Here is a 24,220-nt window from a genome sequence, read left to right as displayed (position 1 = left end):
ATTCCCTCGCGACTTTCGGTAGACCTGGCTCGCGGTGGAGCCTTGACGTCACGTGTCTTCTCCAACTTTGCTCGCGCCGCCTCTTCCTCTTCACCTCCTCCTTCCGGTTCGGTTTCCTGTATCATTTTAAGTTAACCTTTTTAACTTTAGATAGCTGTTCCTGAATAATAAACCTTTTGAGAATAATAATAGTACATAATATCAGAAATATGTCAAGTGGGTGAAAACCACAACAGCGGAAGTGACGAATCCGTAACAACAGTTATAAGAAACGCCTGCTTGAGGTTGTTTCTGCCAAAGGGGGCAATACCACCTATTAGAGCCAAGGGTGTACTTACTTTTTCCACATGCGAAATTTGCATTTATGTTTATTTAAATTATACAATGGACTACAAAATGTAAATGTTTCATGATATGTGTTATATTATATCACCTTTATCTATCAATATTGTTGAAATGAAGATCAAATAGCTGTATTTTGAAATATGTTGAAAAAGTCAAAACTTTACATGGGGTGTACTTACTTTTTCACGTGACTGTATATATATATATATATATATATATATATATATATATATATATATATATATATATATATATATATATACATACATATATAAGTTCAAAACACACCTGGTCACAAGTGTGCCGCACTGACCGGGTCCTCAGCATCATCCCGTTTCGGCCCTTCAACCTCGATACGGTCAGCTAAGGTGGGCCAGCAGGGGCACGTACACATCCACATGCAGCAACTGCATCTGGATGCGCACATACCACCACCCCCAGCCAGTGCGAACAACAACAGCAACAACAACAACACCTCCACATCCAGAATCCACAGCACCAAACAAACATGGTGGAACACTCAAACACCCACCTTTATACCCTTCACCACTCACCAACAAAACACACCAGATCATTCATACACACACAAACACACCCATACACACACATACATACAGAACACCAACCAAACAACCACCTACACTTACATCATACACCACTCAACACATAAAAACACACTCATGCAAAAATTAATTCATGCAAAAACACACACCCTCACCCACTCACTCAGATACACAAAATAATAAGTAACAATGGTAACAAAAAAAACAAAAACAAAAAAACAATATTGTTGTGGATATGAGGATTGTGTTTTTTAAATTGCTTTATTGTGGACCCTCCTGCCTCCAGTTGTGTATAAAGGTCAAAGGTCGTTCCATAGTTATTTCATAAGCACCCACGTAGCCAATAATAGATTTCCTCCTTGTTGACAGTTATTTCCTTATTCTGTGTCGTAGGCTAAGGATTTGTTTTCCATTAATTGACACTCCATTGCACCGAATTCAAATAAATAGATCCCCTTTCATTCCCATTCCCAAAGCCTTTCCTGCCAACCGCATTTGCTGCAGCTGTGGGTTGTTGTTTTCACCGCGACTCCATGAGCCACGAGGTAGGCTTGGAGAAGAAGGGGGAGGAGCCGCCGGATCCTGGGCGTGCCCGCCCATCGTCATCAAGGGCGGAGCCAAAGGAGGCCATGCGAACCAACCGGCACGGCAGTAAGCGACCCGGTAGGCGTGCCGAGGGAGCTCGCGGGGAGAGGGCGAGGCGCGCTATAAAAACGCGTGCGCATGCGTTAGAACAGAGTGTTGTCGGTGGAGAGAAGTGCGCGAGAGTGATGAGAAAGAGTCGAAGGAGGGTTGCGTAAAAGAGACAAGTGTCAAGAAAGAGTTGCGCTCCACCAGCAGGTTGGCTCCACCAGCAGTTCGGCTCCACCAGCCGTTTTGACTCCACCAGCTTCGACCCGTTACCCCGCGGGAACCAGATGGCAGTGGCATCGGTGGCCGTCAAGCTCCAGCCAGCTCCGTGCCTTCCTCCCCTTCTCTGCCGTCCCAAACCATTCCAGTCCTTCCATTCCTGCCTGCAAATTCCCCATTCGTGTGAGTCCGTCTTTGTTTGTTCTGTCCAGGGTATTAATTAAGACTGTAATAGGTAAGCTAGAATTTTCACTGTGTCTTTCTGGTCCGTCCCTCTTTCTGTCTTTATTTTGTTATCCTTCCTTCTTCCTTGGTTTATTTTTGTCCTGTAAATAGTAATAAATAATAATCGTATTTAAAACCTTTTTTTTTGTCCTTCTTCTTCTTCTTCACATCCGCGTCGTCGTTGTCTCTTCCCAATTGAATATCTGTGGCACGATTTGGCCAACGTTCAGAATCGGGTCTAGTCATTGTTAACGGTTCGGGCCGCGGCGCCATCCGCTCGGCAAATTAACATCTTATCCGCGGTCCGTAACAATATATATATACATATTATAATTTTATATTATATATGAAAAATATACATATTATACATATATATATATATATATATATATATATATATATATATATATATATATATATATATATATATATATATATATATATATAAATAAATATATAAAATATATATATACACATATATATATGCACATGTGTGTACTGTGTATGCAAAATATGGATATTCCAAACTACAACACATTCCATATCATTTCTTCGAACACAATATTCCAGACTCCAACTAATCTTAAAACTAAAACAGCAACTCTTCTAACGACACGTCGACCCATATGCCTCTGCCTGCATTATTACATCATTATAGATACTTGTACCAACTTTTATTTAAATCCCTTCAGCTGTTCTCAAGCATCACATTTTTACCTGACATGTCCTCTGACCTTTGACCTTTTGACCCCATAATCGAATCTGTTTATCTTTACATCATTATACATACTTGTACCAAGTTTGATTTAGTTCCCTTCAGCTATTCAGCTTAAGCTTAAGTTATCGCAGTAACAAAAACCTATCACAGATGCACGGATGGATGGGCAAACCCAAAATCATAATGCAGAGGCGTGAAAAAATAGGCACGACCAATTCCTCACATTGAACAGTTATGACATCATCACATTGTGCATAGTGGTTGAGGTTGTGCAATCGTGTTAAAGAAAAGCTTTCTTTTTGTAGGTAATTTAAAAAAAGCTGAAGGTCGCCTCCTCCTAGCTTCCAATCATTACTTCCGTGTAAATAGCCAATGAAGGAGCCTCATGACAAAGGGGACAGCAAAGAATATGGGGACATATTTATATCTACAAAGGGGACATTTGTATTCAAATAGGGTGAGAAGGGAGAAGCAAATGTGAAATTCATTCAGCTATGGACAAAAGTGAAGTCTTTTTTTGGAAACCATAGCTACCTGAGATTTTCAGCAGAATATCTGGGCAAAGGTCTCTGCGTTTGATGGTAATGTAGTAAACGGGAATGCCAGAGATGGCTATGGCGACCCCGATCAGTGAGTTGATGGTGTCGCTGTACAAAGGTAGTACGACGAGGAAGGTGCAGAGGAAGCAGAACATTATAGGGAATGCTATGCTGAGCTGTGAAGGGCGGGGGGACGGGGAGGGTGACAGGTTCGAATAAACTTGAAGAAATGTACAACAAACTGCTCAGAACTTCAGAAACACAGGAGGGCGAGAAAGGAGGAACCAGAAAATATAGTGAGAGATCATATGATGATCAAAAGCATTCAAAATCATTGGAATCTCCCACGATGAAGCTGATTCTGAGGGCTTCTCTCTCTTACCGCAGGCAGGTAGGTGGTGTTTCTGTCTTCTACCGACTCCTCTCCGGCCTTGCCCCCCGCCCCCCCCCCCCTGCTCTGTCTGTGCTTTGTACCCAAAATATTCCTGCAGGACGCACAAGATCTGCCAGCAACCCTCTTCGGGTGAAACTGCCAAAATCAAGACTCTCTGCTCACCTTCACTCTTTCATTCCTCTTTTCTCCCATGTCTGGAACAAACTTCCTCACTCTCTTCAATCCCACTCCTCCCTCCAGGTCTTTAAAACACCTGTTCACCACCATCTCTTATCTTCCCCCATCCAAAACCTTGATCTATTCTACCCCCGTTAAAACGCCCCAAATCCACCTCTTTCCATCCCCAGCTTCTTTCCTGAAATTCCTAGACGTGTTCATTTGCTTTATCCCGTGTACCCCTACCTCTTCCCCAGCCCTCCCCCTTCCACAGATCTACCGATGTCCCTGTTCTCTACTGTTGTTGTGCTTGTGTGTTTCGCTCTCTCTCCCCCTCTCGTCTCCCGCTCCCTTCATTGCATGTTTTGTCTGTCTGTGCATGTTTTCATGTTCAATGTGTTAGCTCTTACACGAGACTCGATTCTGTATCTAAAAATAAAAATGGAACAGAATGTGGGAATGTGGGAGACTTGCTCGAAGTGTTGATGTGGAAAGGTTGGCAGCTATGTCACTATGATCATATTGTTGCGGATATGGGATTTGCATCCATCCATATCCGCTTGTAAATATTCCCCTATTTCCTCAATACTTCCCAACTATCCCCAATCCCCCATTCCCTAGTCCCATTTTCTGTAAACAACACTCTGTAGACCCGACCTCCCCCTATTTCCCCCATTAAATGTCGTGCCCAGGTTCACCGCATCTCATGTAAGACAACTATAGGACATCTTGCTAGTTATTCTTAGTCTATGTCAGTTAAGGACTCGTTTCCATTAATTCTGACCCTTCGTTGCACCAGAATGTGATTGTATGGCACCGTTAGGAAGTTTAGGACCTCCCAATACCTCCCCGCAGCTCTTCCTCATGGTTCAACAACAACAACAACAACAACAGCAACGGCGGCGGCGTGCACAGGGAGTGCGCGTCCTCACTCCGGCTTGGTTGGTAGGGGGTGTTGGGAGGGCATGAGGCCTTCCCAGCGAGCCGCCATCGAACATGTGCTCGACGGGGTTACCAAATAGGGGCTCCCTGTCAGCTCCTCGTCAAGGGCGGAGCCCGGTAACCCCCGCACCCAATGGGAGCGGCGGACCGGTCCCATCTGGGGCGGAGCCAACCAGCCGAGGGCGTGTCACTCCCCGCTGAGCATGCGCAGGAAGAGGGAGGTGACGTCAGATGCGCGCTGAGCTTGAAGCAAGAGAGACGTCCCTTCCGAGCGCAGTGAGACCTCCCTGCATCTCTTGGACCGTGCTTGATCCTGTCCCCGAGCCAAGGTGCACCTTGTGCTATCGACTGCCTGTCCCTTCCTGCCATCAATCCCTGTGTAAGTCAGCCTTGTCCCGTTTGTGTGTGGTCTGTCTGGGAATTGATAAGATTGTATTTAAGTGCCTATCTCTTCTGTGTCTTTACCTCACTCTACCTTGTAATCTACCCCTTTTCTCCACCACTAATTATACCCTCCTCCGGAGGTCTTGAGAACTGTACCCCTTGCGTCGTTTCATTTATCCCAGTCGTTGTGTCCTTTCCAATCATTGATTTAGCGTAGCGCGATTTGGCCAACGTTCGGGTGGAATCGGGTGAGTTGGGGAAGAATCGGGGGAACTGTTAGGTCGCGGCAATACCACCGCTCGGTAAATAACATCTAATCCGCGATCCGTAACAATATGATGAATGCTGAGTACTGATATGATATTTGCTGATTCTCTTTACAGGTATTGCTAGGGATCGATTCAGATTAAACTCATGATCTGAGACAATGTTGTATCTCTGATTTTTACAACAATTAATCTGAATCAGTAATGGGTTTACAATCGAGCACAAGCAAGCATTGAACAAAGTGGTTGTACGTACCATCTAATTATGCACCTACATAACACACAATAAATGTCACAGGAATTATCGCTGCGCTGAATGTCCGAGATCTTTATAACTGCCGCGCAGCGGACAAAAGTCGCATGACACCTGGGTTCAGACTTAGACACAATTTCACGACATTCACCCCGGCGTTAAAACTACACTACCTCTAGTGGTTAGAACCAAGCTAGCAAGCTATGTAGCAGTCTAGGAAATTTCAGTTAGCAGATGGTTACATAAAGCAGCGATTTATGTTAATCCCAGCCGAAGCGATCGGGATGGCGAATTTCTCTTCCGGCGCACAAAAATTAATAAATTACTGCTGAAACTGCAAAAATTTGGTGTCACCCCCCTCTGATAGTGTCACCCGGTGCGGTGTGACGCCAGTGACGCCAGTGCGTGTGAGCCCGAGAAATACCTGGAAATTTTTGACGAGTCCCATGATTTGAGTGAGCAGTCATCGAAGAAGGTTGAGGAATACCTCGTTCGTGTGTGGACCGGTGCCGGATGCAAGACATCTTCAAAATTTGACCGGGTCCAACTTGAAAATCATATCAAGAGTGCTACACCAAAGCCACTGGCACAGCTGCCACCCACATCAAGCGTCATTCAAACTCAAATACAGCGATCATTTTTCATCTTACGCAATGTCCTCAATATCCTGAATGATCGTGTCCTGTTCTAGATCCAATTAGTCATGGCTGGTTTTGCGACGATGGCACCATTTTGCCAGTCTGAAGTCTCTACCAGCGGAAAAGCTTACTGTGTGCAAATGTGGTGGTAAATGTGACACCAAACGCTGTCCGTGTGCAAAAGCAGGATTTCTGTGCATAGCATTTTGTCACAAGTCACACGAATCAGAATAAATAGAATGTAATGCACACTTATAGCATCCATCATTCATGTCTCTCATCTTTTTAATATGATCAAAGTTGTCTCGGGATAAGCTTTGCCTGTTACTTGACTCCAAAAATCATTACTCTCGCCAGAGAAGAGGGAATTACATTTGAGTGTTTGTTACTTGGCAAAAAAAATGTTTTTGACAAGTATGTTGATCACTCCGGTTTGTGTGCTTGTTGTACACCGCACCTTTCCTATGCCATCTCCAGGCATTGCAAATCGTCATTGCCGGGCACCAAAGGGGCTCGGCAGTGACGCACGCTGAAAGGGAGTACTCAGTTTTCACTCTGGTTGTTTGTTTGTTTTCTTGCTTTCTTGTTTGTTTGTTTGTTTGTTGTACACCGCACCTTTCCTATGCCATCTCCAGGCGCTGCAAATCGTCATTGCTGGGCACCGAAGGGGGCTCGGCCGTGACGCACGCTGAAAGGGAGTACTCAGTTTTCACTCTGTTTGTTTGTTTGTTTGCTTGTCCGGGCGATATCTCAGCCATCCTTTGAGCTAGGAAGCTGAAATTTTGGCACAATACTGAGCAAGTCCTTTGTCAAAAACGGTATTTTTTGTTTTTTGATTAATCGATTAATTGAGGAGTTATTTAATTATTAGCGATTAATTAAGTACTTATTTAATTAATTAAATTTCCTTTCTCTTCTGACCATTAACTCAGGCACCTTTTGAGTTAGGAAGCTGATATTTGGACATGCCAATGACCAGGTGATTTGGCTGCAAAGGATATTTTTGATTTATTACATTAATCGATTAATTATTTAATTATTCGATTAGTGACTAAAAATTTATTTTTTTTAAGTTACAGATTCTGATGAAATGGTGGTGGTTTATGTGTTCTCTGACCGAATTGATTAATAATTTAATTTTTTAATGATTATTATTTATTTATTTTCATTATTAATCATTTATTTATTTTCTTTCTCATTAGGCCAATATCTCAGGCACCTTTTGAGCTGGGAAGCTAATATTTGGACATGACAGTGACCAAGCGATGTGGCTATCAAGGATATTTTTGATTTATTGATTAATCATTTAATCGATTAATTATTTATTGATTAATTGATTTATTTTATTGATTAATCAATTAATTATTTAATTTTTTATTAATGACTTCTTTAATTAAATTCCTAAAAGATACACCTTCGGATGAAGCACTTGTGGTTTAGTTATGCTATTAGCCAATTGATTAAGAAAATATTTTGTGATAATCTTTTATTGATTTTAATTATACAATTAATCAATCAATTAGCGTACACCTCTCCCTCCCAATGCAGCCTCTATGAGGTGCACTGCGGCCCCGGCAATGCCGCGCTGTACGATATTTAATTATTTGGCATGGGGGCGGTGTACTTTGAATGTATCTGTACTTGTTTGTGTGTTTGTTACTTGCCGGAAAAGATTCCGGCAAGTATGTTGATCTGTTCGTTTGTCTGCCTGTCTGTTTGTCTGTTTGTCTGTTTGCAGCACTACGTCTACACCGTTGCACATAGAATCGCCAAACTTTGCGAAAGTATTTGTCTTGCCCTCTAATATACTGTGCCAAAATGATGACGTCATCGGCCATGTGGTTTGGCCGCCATCTTGGAAAAACCGAAAAACTTCGCACCTCTATATCTCCGAAAGTGCTGAACAGAAAAAATTGAGACATGGCTCATTGCAAAGAACTCTCCATGGGGAATAAAATATGTTAATGATGACGTCATCGGTCACGTGGTTCGGCCGCCATCTTGGAAAAACTTAAAAACTTTGCACCTCCACATCTCCGAAAGTGCCAAATAGAAAAAATTGAGACATGGCACATTGTAAAGAACTCTCCATGGGGAATAAAATATGTTAATGATGACGTCATCGTTCACGTGTTTCGGCCGCCATATTTGTCCTAAATGGCCGATAAAAAAGTACATTCCGGCAAGTCCTCGGTCTCTGACCGATTTTTCATTTGGTTGTTTGTGTGTTTGTTTGTGTGTTTGTTTGGTTGTTTGTTTCTGTGTTTGTTTGTTTGTTTGTGTGCATGTTTGTGTGCATGTTTGTGTGTTTGTTTGTGTGTTTGTGTGCGTGTTTGTGTGTTTGTTTGTGTGTGTGCGTGTTAGTGTGTGTGTGCGTGTTTGTGTGCGTGTTTGTGTGTTTGTTTGTGTGCGTGTTTGTGTGCGTGTTTGTGTGCATGTTTGTGTGCGTGTTTGTGTACGTGTTTGTGTGTGTGTTTGTGTGCATGTGTGTGTCCCCATGTGTGTGTGTGTGTGTGTTTGTGTGCATGTTTGTTTGTTTGTGTGTGTGTTTGTGTGTGTGTTTGTGTGTGTTTGTTTGTGTGCGTGTTTGTGTGCGTGGTTGTTTGTGTGTTTGTTTGTGTGTGTGTTTGTGTGCATGTTTGTGTGTGTTTGTGTGTGTGTTTCTTTGTTTGTTTGTTTGTGTGTTTGTGTGTGTTTGTTTGTGTGTGTGTTTGTGTGTGTGTGCGTGTTTGTGTGCGTGTTTGTGTGCGTTTTTGTGTGCGTGTTTGTGTGCGTGTTTGTGTGCATGTTTGTGTGCGTGTTTGTGTGTGTGTGTTTGTGTGCTTGTTTGTGTTTGTTTGTGTGTGCGTTTGTGTGTTTGTTTTTGTGTTTGTTTGTGTGTGTGTTTTTGTGTTTGTTTGTGTGAGTGTTTGTGTACGTGTTTGTGTGCGTGTGTGTTTGTGTGTGTGTTTGTGTGCACGTATGTGTCCCCATGTGTGTGTGTGTGTGTGCTTGTGTGCGAGTTTGTGTGTTTGTTTGTGTACTTGTTTGTGTGCGTGTTTGTGTGCGTGTTTGTGTGTGTGTTTGTGTGCGTGTGTGTTTGTGTGCGTGTTTGTGTGCGTGTGTGTGTCCCCGTGTGTGTGTGTGTGTGTGTGTGTGTGTCCGTGAGTGGGTGTGTTTGCATATTGGGTCAATTAATTTGTTCAGCAATCAAGAGGTAGAAGCAGATTGTTTTTTTTAGATCTAAAGCTCAAAGGTCAAGGCTGCATAAAATCATCAATTTTCATTTTGTATTATTTAAAATCAATTTCGTTATTTTGAGCATATGGAAGGAGAAGAAGAAGATGTCTGAATACAAACGGACGCAGAGGGGCTTTGCATTTTCAGATGCTTTCTGGTTTAGCAGTTTTCAACTGGTTCTACCCCCAAACCCCCCCCCCCCCCCCCGCCACACCACCCTTCCCCTCACTCCAGCCCTTTATTTCATTTCCGCACGGTTAAAAAACACAATTCGATAAGCTACACAAACTCTTAATCTGAACCGATCTTCAAAATTCCAACTTCAGAATTGACTAACAGTAACAACTGTCCCAACTACTACAAAAGTGTTCTTTGCTAAAAACGTTTCATTTAAAAAACGCGTCTCCGAGCAGTTCCCATGGAAGTAAGAATTAAGTTAAAAACGATTATTAAGTTAAATTAAAAAACTAACCCCAGAATGAGAATCACGGCCTCGTTTAAATAAATGCATATATACACTTAGTTATAAAATCTAGAGATATGGTAAATTTTGTCAGATTTCACTTCAGATTTGGAAATTATTTAGTTTACAGCATCCAATCCTCACATCAGAATCCAGATTTTGATGATATGCTTCAATTATGTAATGATAAATAGATTGTGTTTCCAAGGCAAGGCACGTTCGAGTAGGCCGAAACAAAATGGCGGATTAAGAACCCAGCAAGGTGAAGTGGGATGACCAAGATGGCAGGCCGCTATATTGCTAAGCCATATCGGGTTTCCAGATTCGCGGCAGGTTCGTATTGAGTTAATTTCAAAATCATAATTTTATTGAGGAATTTTTGAAACCTCCTACCTACCTTAGAACATCTGCTGGGACCCCAAAACGTTCCACAGGAGGTTTGGCGAGGCTAGCCCCAAAACTGAGGGAGAAGTTTGGGGACGGACAGACAGACACTCCTGTTTTATAATATAAATGATGCGATTTTTCACGATGGACTGTCATGGACTAATTAAAGTATAAAATCTAAATCTGTCTTCGGATTTAAGGATCGGATCTCGTGGACTAAATAAGTGTTGATATCTGGAGTGAAATCTGAATATTCTTTAGAAAATTAGCAATTTTTATAACTACTTTAAGGTGCTGGCATGTGTTCCATAACCAATCAGCTTGCTATCGCTTGCCAAGCCAGCCATTCCTTATCAACCATTTCATTGGAGTGTTTGCTTGAGTGCTTAATCTACTTGGGTGAGCACTCTACAAGCTGCTTGGTAATGGAACACACACCCTTGTTTTCATCATTCTCTTACCTTTCCATTTGCTTTATTTGTCTTTTTGCTTAAATATTTGTAATGACTTTGTTGCTCAACTTTGAGTGCTAATCTTTGATGTTCGTTCGTTTGCAAACCATGGCGATACAGTAGACAGAGATGTAATTAACATTTTAAAAAATTATCACAGCCATTGTCATTTAAAAAAATAAAATTACAAATTGACATTCAAGACAATGCTCAGGTGATAAAGTAAATGAAGTATTCTCCACATTTACACAAGAAAATAATTTAGTCCTCCTTTAAGTCCTTTTCTTAGCTTGGTGTTGGCTTAGAGCAGTCAGGGTGCCGGCTTGGGATCCTAGGATCCTGAGTTCAAATCCTGGTCGATCACTGAATTAACGCCAGGGGGATTGACTCAGCCTGTCATCCTTCCGAGGTCGGCAAATTGAATATCAGCTTGCTGGGATGAATGATCCCGGTGTGTACCCCGATTTAGAATAGGTACACCGTATCCTTGCGCATCGTAAGAGGGGACTAAGGGTTGGCGTCAGCAAGGGCATCCGGCCATAAAAACATTGCCTCAAACAGGGAACCAGGAATGTAATGGGGCCTGCAAGGCTAACCCCCGCTGTAGCTGGGAAAAATGGCCTAAAAACGATTCATTCATTCTTAAGTCCTATTCTTGCTTAAGCCTCCTTGGCCTACATGAGGTATAAGGGGATAAACTAACCCCTCCCCCTCAAATCCCCCTCTCGCTTATATACTTCCATGAGGTGTAAGGGGGTAAAGTTGGACTAGATAAATGCAAACCTACAGTCTAGGTAACCGAGTTAAACAGATGATTCTCAACCTCGACCGACTCTCTCTCCTGCTGATTCTCATCTCTCTCTCCCCCTGCCTCCCATACGCCCTACAACACCCTCTCTCTCTCCCACCTCTCCTTCTCTCCCCTCTAATAGTGGTCCCGTCAGCGAAGCAACAGATGGTATTTGCGAGTGAATAAAGCAAGGAGGAGGATGGAGATAGTTACCTTGAGTGGCCTATTTAGGTCAGGTCTCTTCCAGCGAAGGTACAGCTGCCCAGCAATAGAGAGGCCTACAAAGAACCAATAGCTAAAGCTGTAGTAGTTGATGAGTTGGTAGATGTCCTTCACACATAGGTAAACAAGAGCCATGAAACCCTGCAATGGTAAAACTCACCGTCACACCTTCACTGGGAAAGAAAAATAATAAAGTACAAACTGCAGACATGAAGACCACATAAAGTAAATATGGACTCGTACACGCATTGCAGGATTGGACACATGACGATAGCCAACATATCATGCCAGTAAGAAATTATCCGTTCATTTAGACCTCCGCTGTTGTATGCAGATGATCTGGTGTTGATAGGGCAGAGTATAGATGGACTGAAGGAGAAGATGAACAAGTGGAAGGAATGTATCTGCAAATGCAAAAGGTCTGAAGGTGAATATCGGAAAGACGAAGGTGATGGCAAGTGGTAAAGCATGTGGTGAGGTGGAAAGAGCTGGGAAGTGGCCGTGTGCTGTGTGCAGGAAGGGTGTCGGAGTGAACTCCATTCAATGTACAATGTGCACTGATTGGGTTTATCAAAAATGTCGTGGTCTGAGAGGGTCATTAACCAGTGTGACAGCTACATTCAAATGTAAGGTGTGCACAGAGGGAGGAAATGTTGAGTTGGATCTTGGAGACGGTGTGAAGCTGGAAGATGTGAAAACATTTTGCTACCTCGGAGACATGCTGAATGGAGAAGGTGGATCAGACACGGCAACGGTTGCTAGAGTGAGATGTGCATGGAAGAAGTTTCGGGAACTGAGTGGCGTGCTGATGAGGAGGGGAGTGTCGTTGAAGCTGAAGGGAAAGGTGTATTTTTTTTTTCTTTTTCTTTTGTATACTGAATCGAGGCTCGTGAAAGAGCTAACATTTACTTCACAAACAAATCAACCAGACAAACAAAATATATAAAAAGAGGGAGCGGAAAACAAGATGGGGAGAGAAGGGGAAGCACACAAACACAACATTTGAGAGCAGGGAGATGTGTGGAAGGGAGAGGGCTTGGGGGGAGGAGGCGTGGGAAGGGGGAGGGAGAAGTATAAAACACAAGGACACCAAGGACTTCCAGGACAGAAGTTGGTATTTCAAAAAAGTGGATTGGGGTGAAATTAGCGGGGGTAGAAAAGATCAAGGTTTTGGATGGGGGAAGATAAGAGATGGTGGTGAACAGCTGTTTTAAAGACCTGGAGGGTGGAGTGGGATTGAAGAGAGTGAGGGAGTTTGTTCCAGAGGCGGGGGAAAAGAGGAATGAAAGAGTGAAGGTGAGCAGAGAGTCTTGATTTTGGCAGTTTGACCATAAGAGGGTTGCAGGCAGATCTTGTGCGACCTGTAGGAATATTTGCGGGACAGAGCCCAGAGAGCTGGGGGGGCAAGGCCAGAGAGGAGTCGGTAGAAGACGGAAAGACCACCAACCTGCCTGCGGTGAGTGAGTGAGAGGCCCTTGGAGTTAGCTTCATCGCGGGAGATTCCAATGATTCTGAATGCTTTGGTTTTAACAGCGTGAAGACGAGCTAGGTGTGAGGCAGGAGCACCAGCCCAGAGGGGAGAGCAGTATTCCATTGAGCTGCGGATGAAAGCCTTGTATGTGTTGAGGAGCTCAGGTGTGCCAAGGAAGGACTTCGCACGACGGAGGATGCCCAGTCGGCGACTGGCTTTGGAGGCCAGATTTGAAATGTGGTTTTCCCAGGAAAGATCATGGCAGATAGTGAGATCCAAAAGCTTGAGTGACAGAACTTCTTGGAGAGGATTATTCAGAAAGTGGATGGGAGGGTTGTCCAGTCGGTCTTTTCGGAGAGACATCGTAAGAGTGTGAGATTTGTCAGGATTGAAAGACATGTTCCACTTGTTTGCCCAGTCTGTGATTTTGTCCAGGTCTGCAGAGAGTGAGGAGGCTGCAGACTGCCGATCTGAGGGATGAAGAATGGAGCGACAGAGAGTAGAGTCATCAGCAAAGAGATACAGAGGATTTTCAAGAGAGTCAGAGAGATCATTGATGAAGACCAGAAAAAGCACAGGGCCCAGAACACTGCCTTGTGGAACTCCAGCCTGAACAGGAAGCGGAGATGAGAGAAACCCATTCAGGGCCACACGTTGACTACGACTAGAGAGGAAGTCCGCCAGCCATGCGTGGAGATTTCCATGGATACCAAAAGAGGAGAGTTTGGTGAGCAGAGCGGGGTGCCAGACCGTATCGAAGGCACCTGATATGTCAAGGGAGACTGCTCTAATTTCCTGTTTGGCATTGAGGACCTCCATTCATTGTTGAGAAAGCAGAAGCAGCATCTCCAGAGTAGTGTCCAGGTCTGAAACCAAATTGATGATCAGAGATCAAGCCATTGGAGAAGAGGAAAGATTTCATATCTGAAGCAATGAAGGATTCCATGACTTTGCTGATAATTGGGAGAAGGCTGATTGGTCTGTAGTTGCTGGGATCTGTTTTTGCACCTTTTTTGTGCAAAGCGGTGATGTTAGCAGATTTCCAAGCAGAAGGAAGATGACCTTGAGCAAAAGAGAGGGTGAAGAGAACAGAGAGAGGGAGTGAAAGAGCGGAAGAACAGGATTTTAGGACCTGTGGGCTGATGCCGTCAGGTCCAGTTGCAGAATCCGAGTCGAGGGTTGACAGAAACTTTTCCACCTTGTCAGGAGGAAAGGACACAGAGTCCAGGAGCAGCTGGGTACGACTGGGTATGGTGGGTACAGAGAGGGATGGGTTTGGGACACAAGATTTAGAGGCAAACACAGAGTTGAGGCATTCAGCTTTTTCACGTGCGGAGTCAGCCGTGTGGCCATTTGAGGTGAGGGAGGGGATGGAGGGGGAACAAACACCAGAAACAGATTTGACCAGATGCCACCAGGATTTGGAAGAGGGAGACAGATAAGATTGTTCGGTCCTGAGAACGGAGAGATATTGTTTCCTGGCTCTCCTGAGGGTGGACACACACTTGTTTCGGGCTTTGTGAAAGGAAATGAGATTTCCTTCCGTTGGATTTGCTTTCCAGGAGACGAAAGCAAGTTGTTTCTGGGCAATAGCCTCACCACAAGATTCCGTGTACCATGGACGGGAGGAAGGGTATGACAACAGAAGACGAGATGGGATAAATCTGTGCATGAGAGAGAGCAGTTTGCTTTGGAAGAATTCCCAGGAAGAATTTATGTCAGAGGCAGTAGAGATGGGAGACCAGTCCAGATGATTGATGGCTGCTTGAAGACCGTGCCAGTTGGCTTGAGTGAAATGCCAGACTCGTCGACGCTGAGGAGGACTTCTTGGAGTGTGAGAAGTGTTATGATTTATGGGAGCGAGACATGGGTAATGACCGTAGAGCAGCAACGAAGGCTGGAAAGGGTGGAAATGCGAATGGTTTGGTGGATGTGTGGAGTATCGTTGAGAGAGAGGAAGACAAATGATGAATTGCGAAAGATGATGGGCATAGAGCCTGTGATTGATGCTGTGAAGAGAAACAGGTTCAGATGGTTTAGTCATGTGTTGAGGAAGGATGTTAGTGACTGGTTGAGAAGAGTGATGGAAATGAATGTAGAAGGAAGTAGAGGACGGGGAAGACCGAGAACGACTTGGCTAAAGGTGGTGGAAGAAGAAAGGCGGGCAAGGGGGTTAACAAGGAGAGATGCAGAAAATAGGGCAAAATGGAGAAGATTGTCATGGGGCCCGCAAGGCTAACCCCCGCTCTAGCAGGGAAAATGGCCTTAAAATGCCTGTTGTTGTTGTGGTTGTTGTATTTAGACTTCAGGCCGGCCAAACTTGTAGGCACAAGATCAAGCTCTGCTCCTCTCCTGGCTGCGGGAGTGATGCACCACCCCCCGAGCCAATGTGAGATGAGAGGCGGGCGTACGTCAAGTGCTGATGCTCGATCACCCCAAGGCCTGTTATTTCATGTTTTTACATAAATCTCCCATAAGTCTCCCATCTCTACAGCCTCTGACATCAACTCATCCTGGGAATTCTTCCAAAGTAAATTGCTCTCTCTCATGCACAGATTTATCCCATCTTGTCTTCAGTTGTCATACCCTTCCTCCCGTCCATGGTACACGGCATCTTGTGGTGAGGCTATTGCCCAGAAACAACTTGCTTTCGCCTCCTGGAAAGCAAATCCAACGGAAGGAAATCTCATTTCCTTTCACAAAGCCCGAAACAAGTGTGTGTCCACCCTCAGGAGAGCCAGGAAACAATATCTCTCCGTTCTCAGGACCGAACTCTCTTATCAGTCTCCCTCTTCCAAATCCTGGTGGCGTCTGGTCAAATCTGTTTCTGGTGTTTGTTCCCCCTCCATCCCCTCCCTCACCTCAAACGGCCACACGGCTGACTCCGCACGTGAAAAAGCTGAATGCCTCAACTCTGTGTTTGCCTCTAAATCTTGTGTCCCAAACCCATCCCTCTCTGTACCCACCGTACCCAGTCGTACCCAGCTGCTCCTGGACTCTGTGTCCTTTCCTCCTGACAAGGTGGAAAAGTTTCTGTCAACCCTCGACTCTGATTCTGCAACTGGATCTGACGGCAGCAGCCCACAGGTCCTAAAATCCTGTTCTTCCGCTCTTTCACTCCCCCTCTCTGTTCTCTTCACCCTCTCTTTTGCTCAAGGTCATCTGCCATCTGCTTGAAAATCTGCCAACATCACCGCTTTGCACAAAAAAGGTGCAAAAACAGATCCCAGCAACTACAGACCAATCAGCCTTCTCCCAATTATCAGCAAAGTCATGGAATCCATCATTGCTTCAGATATGAAATCTTTCCTCTTCTCCAATGGCTTGATCTCTGATCATCAATTTGGTTTCAGACCTGGTCACTCTACTCTGGACATGCTGCTTCTGCTTTCTCAACAATGGATTGAGGTCCTCAATGCCAAACAGGAAATTAGAGCTGCCTCCCTTGACATATCACGTGCCGTCAATATGGTCTGGCACGCTCTGCTCACCAAACTCTCCTCTTTTGGTATCCATGGAAATCTCCACGCATGGCTGGCGGACTTCCTCTCTAGTTGTAGTCAACGTGTGGCCCTGAATGGGTTTCTCTCATCTCCTCTTTCTGTTCAGGCTGGAGTTCCCCAAGGCAGTGTTCTGGGCCCTGTGCTTTTTCTGGTCTTCATCAACGATCTCTCTCACCCTCTTGAAAATCCTCTCTATCTCTTTGCTGATGACTCTACTCTCTGTCGCTCCATTCTTCACCCCTCAGATCGGCAGTCTGCAGCCTCCTCACTCTCTGTAGAAATGGACCAAATCACAGACTGGGCAAACAAGTGGAACATGTCTTTCAATCCTGACAAATCTCACACTCTTACGATGTCTCTTCGAAAAGACCGACAGGACAACCCTCCCATCCACTTTCTGAATAATCCTCTCCAAGAAGTTCTGTTACTCAAGCTTTTGGGTCTCACTATCTGCCATGATCTTTCCTGGGAAAACCACATTTCAAATCTGGCCTCCAAAGCCAGTCGCCGACTGGGCATCCTCCGTCGTGCGAAGTCCTTCCTTGGCACACCTGAGCTCCTCACCCCATACAAGGCTTTCATCCGCAGCTCAATGGAATACTGCTCTCCCCTCTGGGCTGGTGCTCCTGCCTCACACCTAGCTCGTCTTCACGCTGTTGAAACCAAAGCGTTCAGAATCATTGGAATCTCCCGCGATGAAGCTAACTCCAAGGGCCTCTCACTCACTCACCGCAGGCAGGTTGGTGGTCTTTCCGTCTTCTACCGACTCCTCTCTGGCCTTGCCCCCCGAGCTCTCTCTGGGCTCTGTCCCGCAAATATTCCTACAGGTCGCACAAGATCTGCCTGCAACCCTCTTATGGTTAAACTGCCAAAATCTCGGCTCTCTGCTCACCTTCACTCCTTCATTCCTCTTTTCTCCTGCCTCTGGAACAAACTCCCTCACTCTCTTCAATCCCACTCCACCCTCCAGGTCTTTAAAACAGCTGTTCACCACCATCTCTTATCTTCCCCCATCCAAAACCTTGATCTTTTCTACCCCCGCTAATTTCACCCCAAATCCACTTTTTTGAAATACCAACTTCAGTCCTGGAAGTCCTTGGTGTCCTTGTGTTTTATACTTCTCCCACCCCCCCCCCCCTTCCCACGCCTCCTCCCCCCAAGCCCTCTCCCTCCCACACATCTCCCTGCTCTCAGATGATGTGTTTGTGTGCTTCCCCTCCTCTCCCCATCTTGTCTTCTGCTCCCTCTTTTTGTATGTTTTGTTTGTCTGGTTGATTTGTTTGTGAAGTAAATGTTAGCTCTTTCACGAGCCTCGATTCAGTATACAAAAAAAAAAAAAAAAAAAAAAAAAAAAAGATTAAGAATTGAAAGTTTTATTGTGATTAATTGATATATGTGGGAAAATTACACGCCCAGACCAGCAATCGAACCCAGGTCCCTTCGTGAACCGTATCAGTGCTCTGCCATCTGAGCTATCTGAGCGACCCTGACTGAGCATGCAATTTTCCCGCGCATGGAATTGCCGCTCTTTCTTTCCGTGAATGCTTCCGGAACACTCGCTGCCAGCCATAGGAGCACCAACGGCCCGCTCACGAGAGGGTCTTCCTCCAATGGGGAGGAGGGGAGGGGGACAAATCCATGTCCGCTATAACAAACACCACTGGGGCGTAGAAACACAATTCAATAAATGAACAGGATTATAACTAATTAACTGACATATGTGAGAAAATTACAGAAAGAGAGTGGCAATTCTATGTTATTAAATAATTATCAGATGAACCAATTGGAGCAAAGGAAATGCAGGAGACGTTTGTGGGGAAGATTGTCATCACCAAGTCCAGAAGGGAGGATTTGCCATTGGGAGAAATGCAGGTGGGAAATTTCACAGATTGAGTCATTCCCATGGAGACGCAGAAGTCCTTTGCTGAAGTGCCATGGCTGGTGAGAGTGGAACCAACACCCAGCCAAGTTGCATGGTAACTCGTCCGAGAGGGAGGAGGGTCCGAGACAGGGGGGAGGGTCCGAGACAGGGGGGAGGGTCCGAGACAGGGGGGAGGGTCCGAGACAGGGGGGAGGGTCCGAGAGGGGCGGGAGGAGGGTGAGGCTGAGAGGAGGTGGGACGAGGATGAAGCCGAGACGAGGAGGGACGAGGATGAAGCTGAGAGGAAGCGAGACGAGGGTGAAGCTGCGAAGAGGCAGGACGAGGGTAAAGGCCAAGAGGAGGTGAGACGAGGGTGAAGCTGAGAAGAGGCAGGACGAGGGTGAAGGCCAAGAGGAGGCGGTACGAGGGTGAAGCCAAGAGCAGGCAGGATTAGGGTGAAGCCGAACTGTGGTAGGACGAGTGTGAAGCTGAGAGGTGCCGGGATGATAGGGAAGCTGAGAGGAGGCAGGACAGTGTCAACTTGAGCAAGAAGGTTGACCTTGTGAAGTATGTCCTGTGAAGAAGAACATGGGGTGCACTCCTGACGGAAAAAAGAAGGAAAGTGAAGCTTTTTAATATGATTTTGAAAGCTTTTAAAGAAAGGGTGAAGCATTTTCTTCAATGATGATTCAGTTTGGAGAGATTGATAAAAAGGAGAGGTGAAGAAATAGGCACAGGAAGATAAGTAGAAGGTGGAATGAGATCGTGTTTTGGAATCAAAGTTTTTTGGTTTTTCTTGAAGCAAGGAGGGGGAATATGATAACATGGAAGAGGCAGAAAGGACAAAAGAGCAGGCGGGATGGGAAAAGGGGGAAGCCGAGGAGGAGATGGGAAGCCGATGAGGAGATGGGAAGGGGGGAAGTCGACAGTGAGCAGGACAGAGGTGGGGGGATTTGAGACAGGGCTGCACCAGGAGTAAGCCAAGAGGGGGACGATGAGGATAAAGCCAAGAAGGAGCAGCTGAAGGGAAGCAGAGAGGGGGCGGGACAAGGGTGAAGCCGAGAGGAGGCAGGACGAGGGCGACGCCAAGAGCAGGCGGGATGAGGGTGGAGCTGAACGGAGGTAGGACGAGTGTGAAGCCGAGAGGCACCGGGATGAGGGGGAAGCTGAGAGGCGCCGGGATGAGGGGGAAGCTGAGAGGCGGCAGGACAGTGTCAACCTGAGCAAGATGGTTGAACTTGTGAAGTATGTCCTGTGAAGAAGAAGGGGAAGAATAGATCGTGATGAAGAACAGGGGGTGCACTCGTGACGGAAAAAAGAAGGAAAGTGAAGCTTTTTAGTATGTTTTAAAAAAGCTTTTAAATGAAGGGTGAAGCATTTTCTTCAATGATGATTCAGTTTGGAGAGATTGATGAAAAGGAGAGGTAAAGAAAGAGGCACAGGAAGATAAGTAGAAGGTGGAAAGAGATCGTGTTTTGGAATGAAAGTTTTTTTTTCTTTTGAAGCAAGAAGGGGAAATATGATAACATTGAAGAGGCAGAAAGGACAAAAGTTTTGGAAAAAACCTGTTGGTGTGTTTCTCCACTTTCCGCCATTCTAGCCATATTCTGTTCCATTCCATTCTATTCCATATTCTAACTCTTCCATGAGCCTCGATCTTGGAAACAAACAAACAAACAAAAAGAATACAAACACACACAATTTTCAAACAATGGACAATTTTCAAAACAATTTTCAAACAATGAAATGCCTGGAAGGCAAATCCAACGGAAGGCAATCTCGTTTCATTTCACAAAGCCCGGAACAAGTGTGTGTCCACCCTCAGAAGAGCCAGGAAAAAATATCTCTCTACTCTCAAGCCCGAACTCTCAAACCTGTCTCCCTCCTCCAAATCCTGGTGGCGTCTGGTCAAATCTGTTTCTGGTGTTTGTTTCTTCTCCATCCCCTCCCTTACCTCAAACTGCTACACAGCACGTGAAAAAGCTGAATGCCTCAACTCTGCATTTGCCTCTAAATCTTGTGTCCCAAACCCATCTCTCTCTGTACCCACCGTACCCAGTCGTACCCAGCTGCTCCTGGACTCTGTGTCCTTCTCTCCTGACAAGGTGGAGACGTTTCTGTCAAACCTCCACTCTGATTCTGCAACTGGACCAGACGGCATCAGCCCACGGTTCCGAAAATCCTGCTCTGCCGCTCTTTCACTCTCTCTCTCTCTGTTCTCTTCACCCTCTCTTTTGCTCAAGGTAATCTGCCATTTGCAACGAAATTAGCCAACATTACCGCTTTACATAAAAAAGGTGCAAAAACAGATCCTTGCAACTACAGACCAATCAGCCTGTTCCCAATAATCATCAAGGTCATGGAATCGGTCATCGCTTCTGATATCAAATCCTTCCTGTTCTCCAATGGCTTAATCTCTGATCATCAATTTGGATTCAGACCAGGTCATTCTACTCTGGACATGCTGCTTCTGCTGTCTCAACAATGGATGGAGGTCCTCAATGTCAAGCAGGAAATTAGAGCCGTCTCCCTTGACATATCACGTGCCTTCGATACGGTCTGGGGCCGAGCTCTGCTCACCAAACTCTTCTCCTTTGGTATCCATGGGAATGTCCACGCATGGCTTGCGGACGTCCTCTCTGGTCACAGTGAACGTGTGTCCCTGAATGGAATTCTCTCATCTCCCCTTCCTGTTCAGGCTGGAGTTCCTCAAGGCAGTGTTCTGGGCACTGTGCTTTTTTTGGTCTTCATCAATGATCTCTTCGACTCTCTGGAAAATCCTCTCTATCTCTTTGCTGATGACTCCACTCTCTGCCGATCCATATCTCAACTCTCGGATCGGCAGACAGCAGCCTCTTCACTCTCTGCAGACCTTGACAAAATCAAAGACTGGTCAAACAAGTGGAATATGTCTTTCAATCCTGACAAATCTCACACTCTTACTACGTCTCTCTGAAAAGACCGACTGGACAACCCTCCTATCTACTTTCTCAACAATCCTCTCGAAGAAGTTCTGTCACTCAAGCTTTTGTGTCTCACCATCGGCCATGATCTTTCCTGGGAAAACCACATTTCCAAGCTGGCCTCCCAAGCCAGTCACCACCTGGGAATCCTCCGTCGTGTGAAGTCCTTGAGCTCCTCACCACATAGTATACAAAGTTTTCATCCGCAGCTCAATGGAATACTGCTCTCCCCTCTGGGCTGGTGCTCCTGCCTCACACCTAGTTCGACTTCACTCTGTAGAAACCAAAGCTTTCAGAATCATTGGAATCTCCCGCGATGAAGCTAACTCTGAGGGCCTTTCACTTACCCACCGCAGACAGGTAGGTAGTCTTTGTCTTCTACCGACTCCTCTCCGGCCTTGCTCCCCCAGCTCTATCTGTGCTCTGTCCCCCAAATATTCCTACAGGTCGCACAAGATCTGCCAGCAACCCTCTTATGGATAAACTGCCAAAATCAAGACTCTCTGCTCACCTTCACTCCTTCATTCCCCTTTTCTCCCGCCTCTGGAACAAACTCCCTCACTCTCTTCAATCCCTCTCCTCCCTCCAGGTCTTTAAAACAGCTGTTCACCACCATCTCTTATCTTCGCCCATCCAAAACCATGATCTTTTATACCCCCGTTAATACACCCCAAACCCACATCCTTCAAATTCCGTTTGTATTCCTGAAATCCCCTGTAGTGTCCATCTTGTTTATATACTCACTACGGCTTCACCATATCGACAAAGGATTTGACACTCAAGATCAAAATCAGAGCGAGGACGAGGAGATGGTTTCAAAGTCCTTGTTCATTCAATAGGTTCATACATTGCTATTCGTGCAACAAGAGGTGTGGCCTTTTGGGGAATGGTAAATTTTGCAAATAAAGATTGGAATTGGGGGTGATGGGGGCTAAAGGGATGGAGGGAGTAACGGGAGGGAGGGGGGAGGGAGGTCTGAGCCTCAAAACCTTGTACATAATTGTCCATTGAAATTACAACTTACGTTGAAGAGCAGAGCTGGAACAGGTGTGTATCGGTCCATGTTAATCATGCTCAAAGTGGTTGGAAGATGACCCTGCCTTGCGCCTACGAAGAAGAGCCTGTAAGAAGAGGTATGGGGTCTAAGGCGGGTCTCAGGTAGGGAAGGGTGTAGGTGAATAGAAGCAAGGGATGGTAAAACAGGTATACATGATGGAATAAATATGGTGTGAATATGCTCACAATACCGACAATATCCGACCAAGAAAGTCATGGGACCATCTTATTGATGATGCATAACAAGGGTTGGTAAACAGTTATTAAATATATCGTTGGGCCTCCAGATGACATCATCACAGCCAGTATCCTTACTCTAGTGTCCATTACCAGTTTTGATAAGACGGAGATGGGATTATTTCCCACTTCCTGCATAGGGTTGCCCCTAGTTATCAATCCCCTACCTGGAGGAGACAATATGTTTGCTCTCAGTCTGTCCGTCCGTCCCACCTGTGGCTTTCTGCACTTTTTGCCCATACCCTTTGTCATATTCAAGTGAAACTTGGTACATGGATTTATTATGACAAGTTACAGAACAAGTTTGAGTTTCGGGACGTTTCACCAACTTTTCAGAGAGTTATGGCCTTTTTGGACTTAGAAAACGATCCCATATAATATGCATAGGTAAGTTTTCTTTTATTTGCCTTTCCCCCCTTGGCCTTTAACATATTGAACCGAAACTTGGTCGGGGACATGTATCGCAAAACAATTCTCCATCTTGTTATGTTTTATATTGTGCAGTCTTTGGGAAAGACACGAAAGGATCTTTACATTCCAAAAAAACTTTTTCTTTAATATGCAGAACAAGGCTGTGGCTGTGCCCCGATGCCCGCCCTCTGCTAGTTAGGTTGGGGTGGGAATTTGGAATTTGGCCAAAGTGCTGGCAATAGTTACTGTGCGCTTCGCGAAGGATATTTACTCTTCGCGAAGGACACCACGGAATCTTTAACTCCCACCAACGAATACTGGAAGAAGGAACGCCCGTTTGACGTCCATCCGAGGGATGGCACACACCTTGCCTGGGAAACACCGGGATGACAGCTTAGAGCTGGGACGGAATTCAAACCCAGACTAGACAGCTCAGAGGCGAGTGTGCGTACCTCCAGGCCAACCTCTCAGCCATCTCCATCAATGACTGATGTTGGTAGGCAGGTGCCTGATGCTCTTCTTCAAAGCACGAGAAAGCTCACACCTGAAACTTCGCTCCACCTTCTCTCTCTATGGCAGTTAGCGTGCCTCTCTCAACATTCGGTTGAGAAAATGAATTTCCCTCTGGGTGTAGCAGACCATTATGACTCAGCAAGTCTTCACCAAGACTAAAATTATGGATAGCGACTCCAACTCACCATACCTTTCTCAAACTCTCACACACGTCTCCACTCAATTTCGTTCCATTACACCCCACCCAGTCTTCCAAGACTTACCTGGAAGCTGCTAAAATGGAGGCATTCAGTCCACCGATACAGGACAAGGCAACAGACAGAGGAATGGTCCAGCTGAATAGGCCGAAGACCTTGTCAGCAAAACTCTGTCAGACAAATGAAGACGAGCAAGTGAAGGT

At 45.4% G+C, this 24,220-nt stretch overlaps 1 protein-coding gene across 3 annotated transcripts in view; it reads right to left on the bottom strand.

The window, feature by feature from the left end:
- LOC137433801 (Y+L amino acid transporter 2) overlaps positions 1 to 24,220 on the bottom strand; it is a 144,526-nt gene that overhangs the window by 25,378 nt on the left and 94,928 nt on the right. For all 3 annotated transcript variants that reach the window (XM_068126165.2, XM_068126164.2, XM_078786047.1), the window contains exons 7-10: positions 24,084 to 24,187; positions 22,628 to 22,724; positions 11,797 to 11,946; positions 3,235 to 3,415 (exon numbers count right to left, since the gene is read on the bottom strand). In XM_068126165.2, the coding sequence (XP_067982266.2) occupies positions 3,235 to 3,415; positions 11,797 to 11,946; positions 22,628 to 22,724; positions 24,084 to 24,187 (532 nt within the window). The remainder of the gene's footprint in view (positions 1 to 3,234; positions 3,416 to 11,796; positions 11,947 to 22,627; positions 22,725 to 24,083; positions 24,188 to 24,220) is intronic.

This window comes from Myxine glutinosa, chromosome 10 (assembly GCF_964187855.1).
Source record: "Myxine glutinosa chromosome 10, kmMyxGlut1.1, whole genome shotgun sequence".
In the NCBI taxonomy this organism is placed as follows: Eukaryota; Metazoa; Chordata; class Myxini; order Myxiniformes; family Myxinidae; genus Myxine; species Myxine glutinosa.
This window is presented reverse-complemented; position numbering and strand designations above follow the sequence as displayed.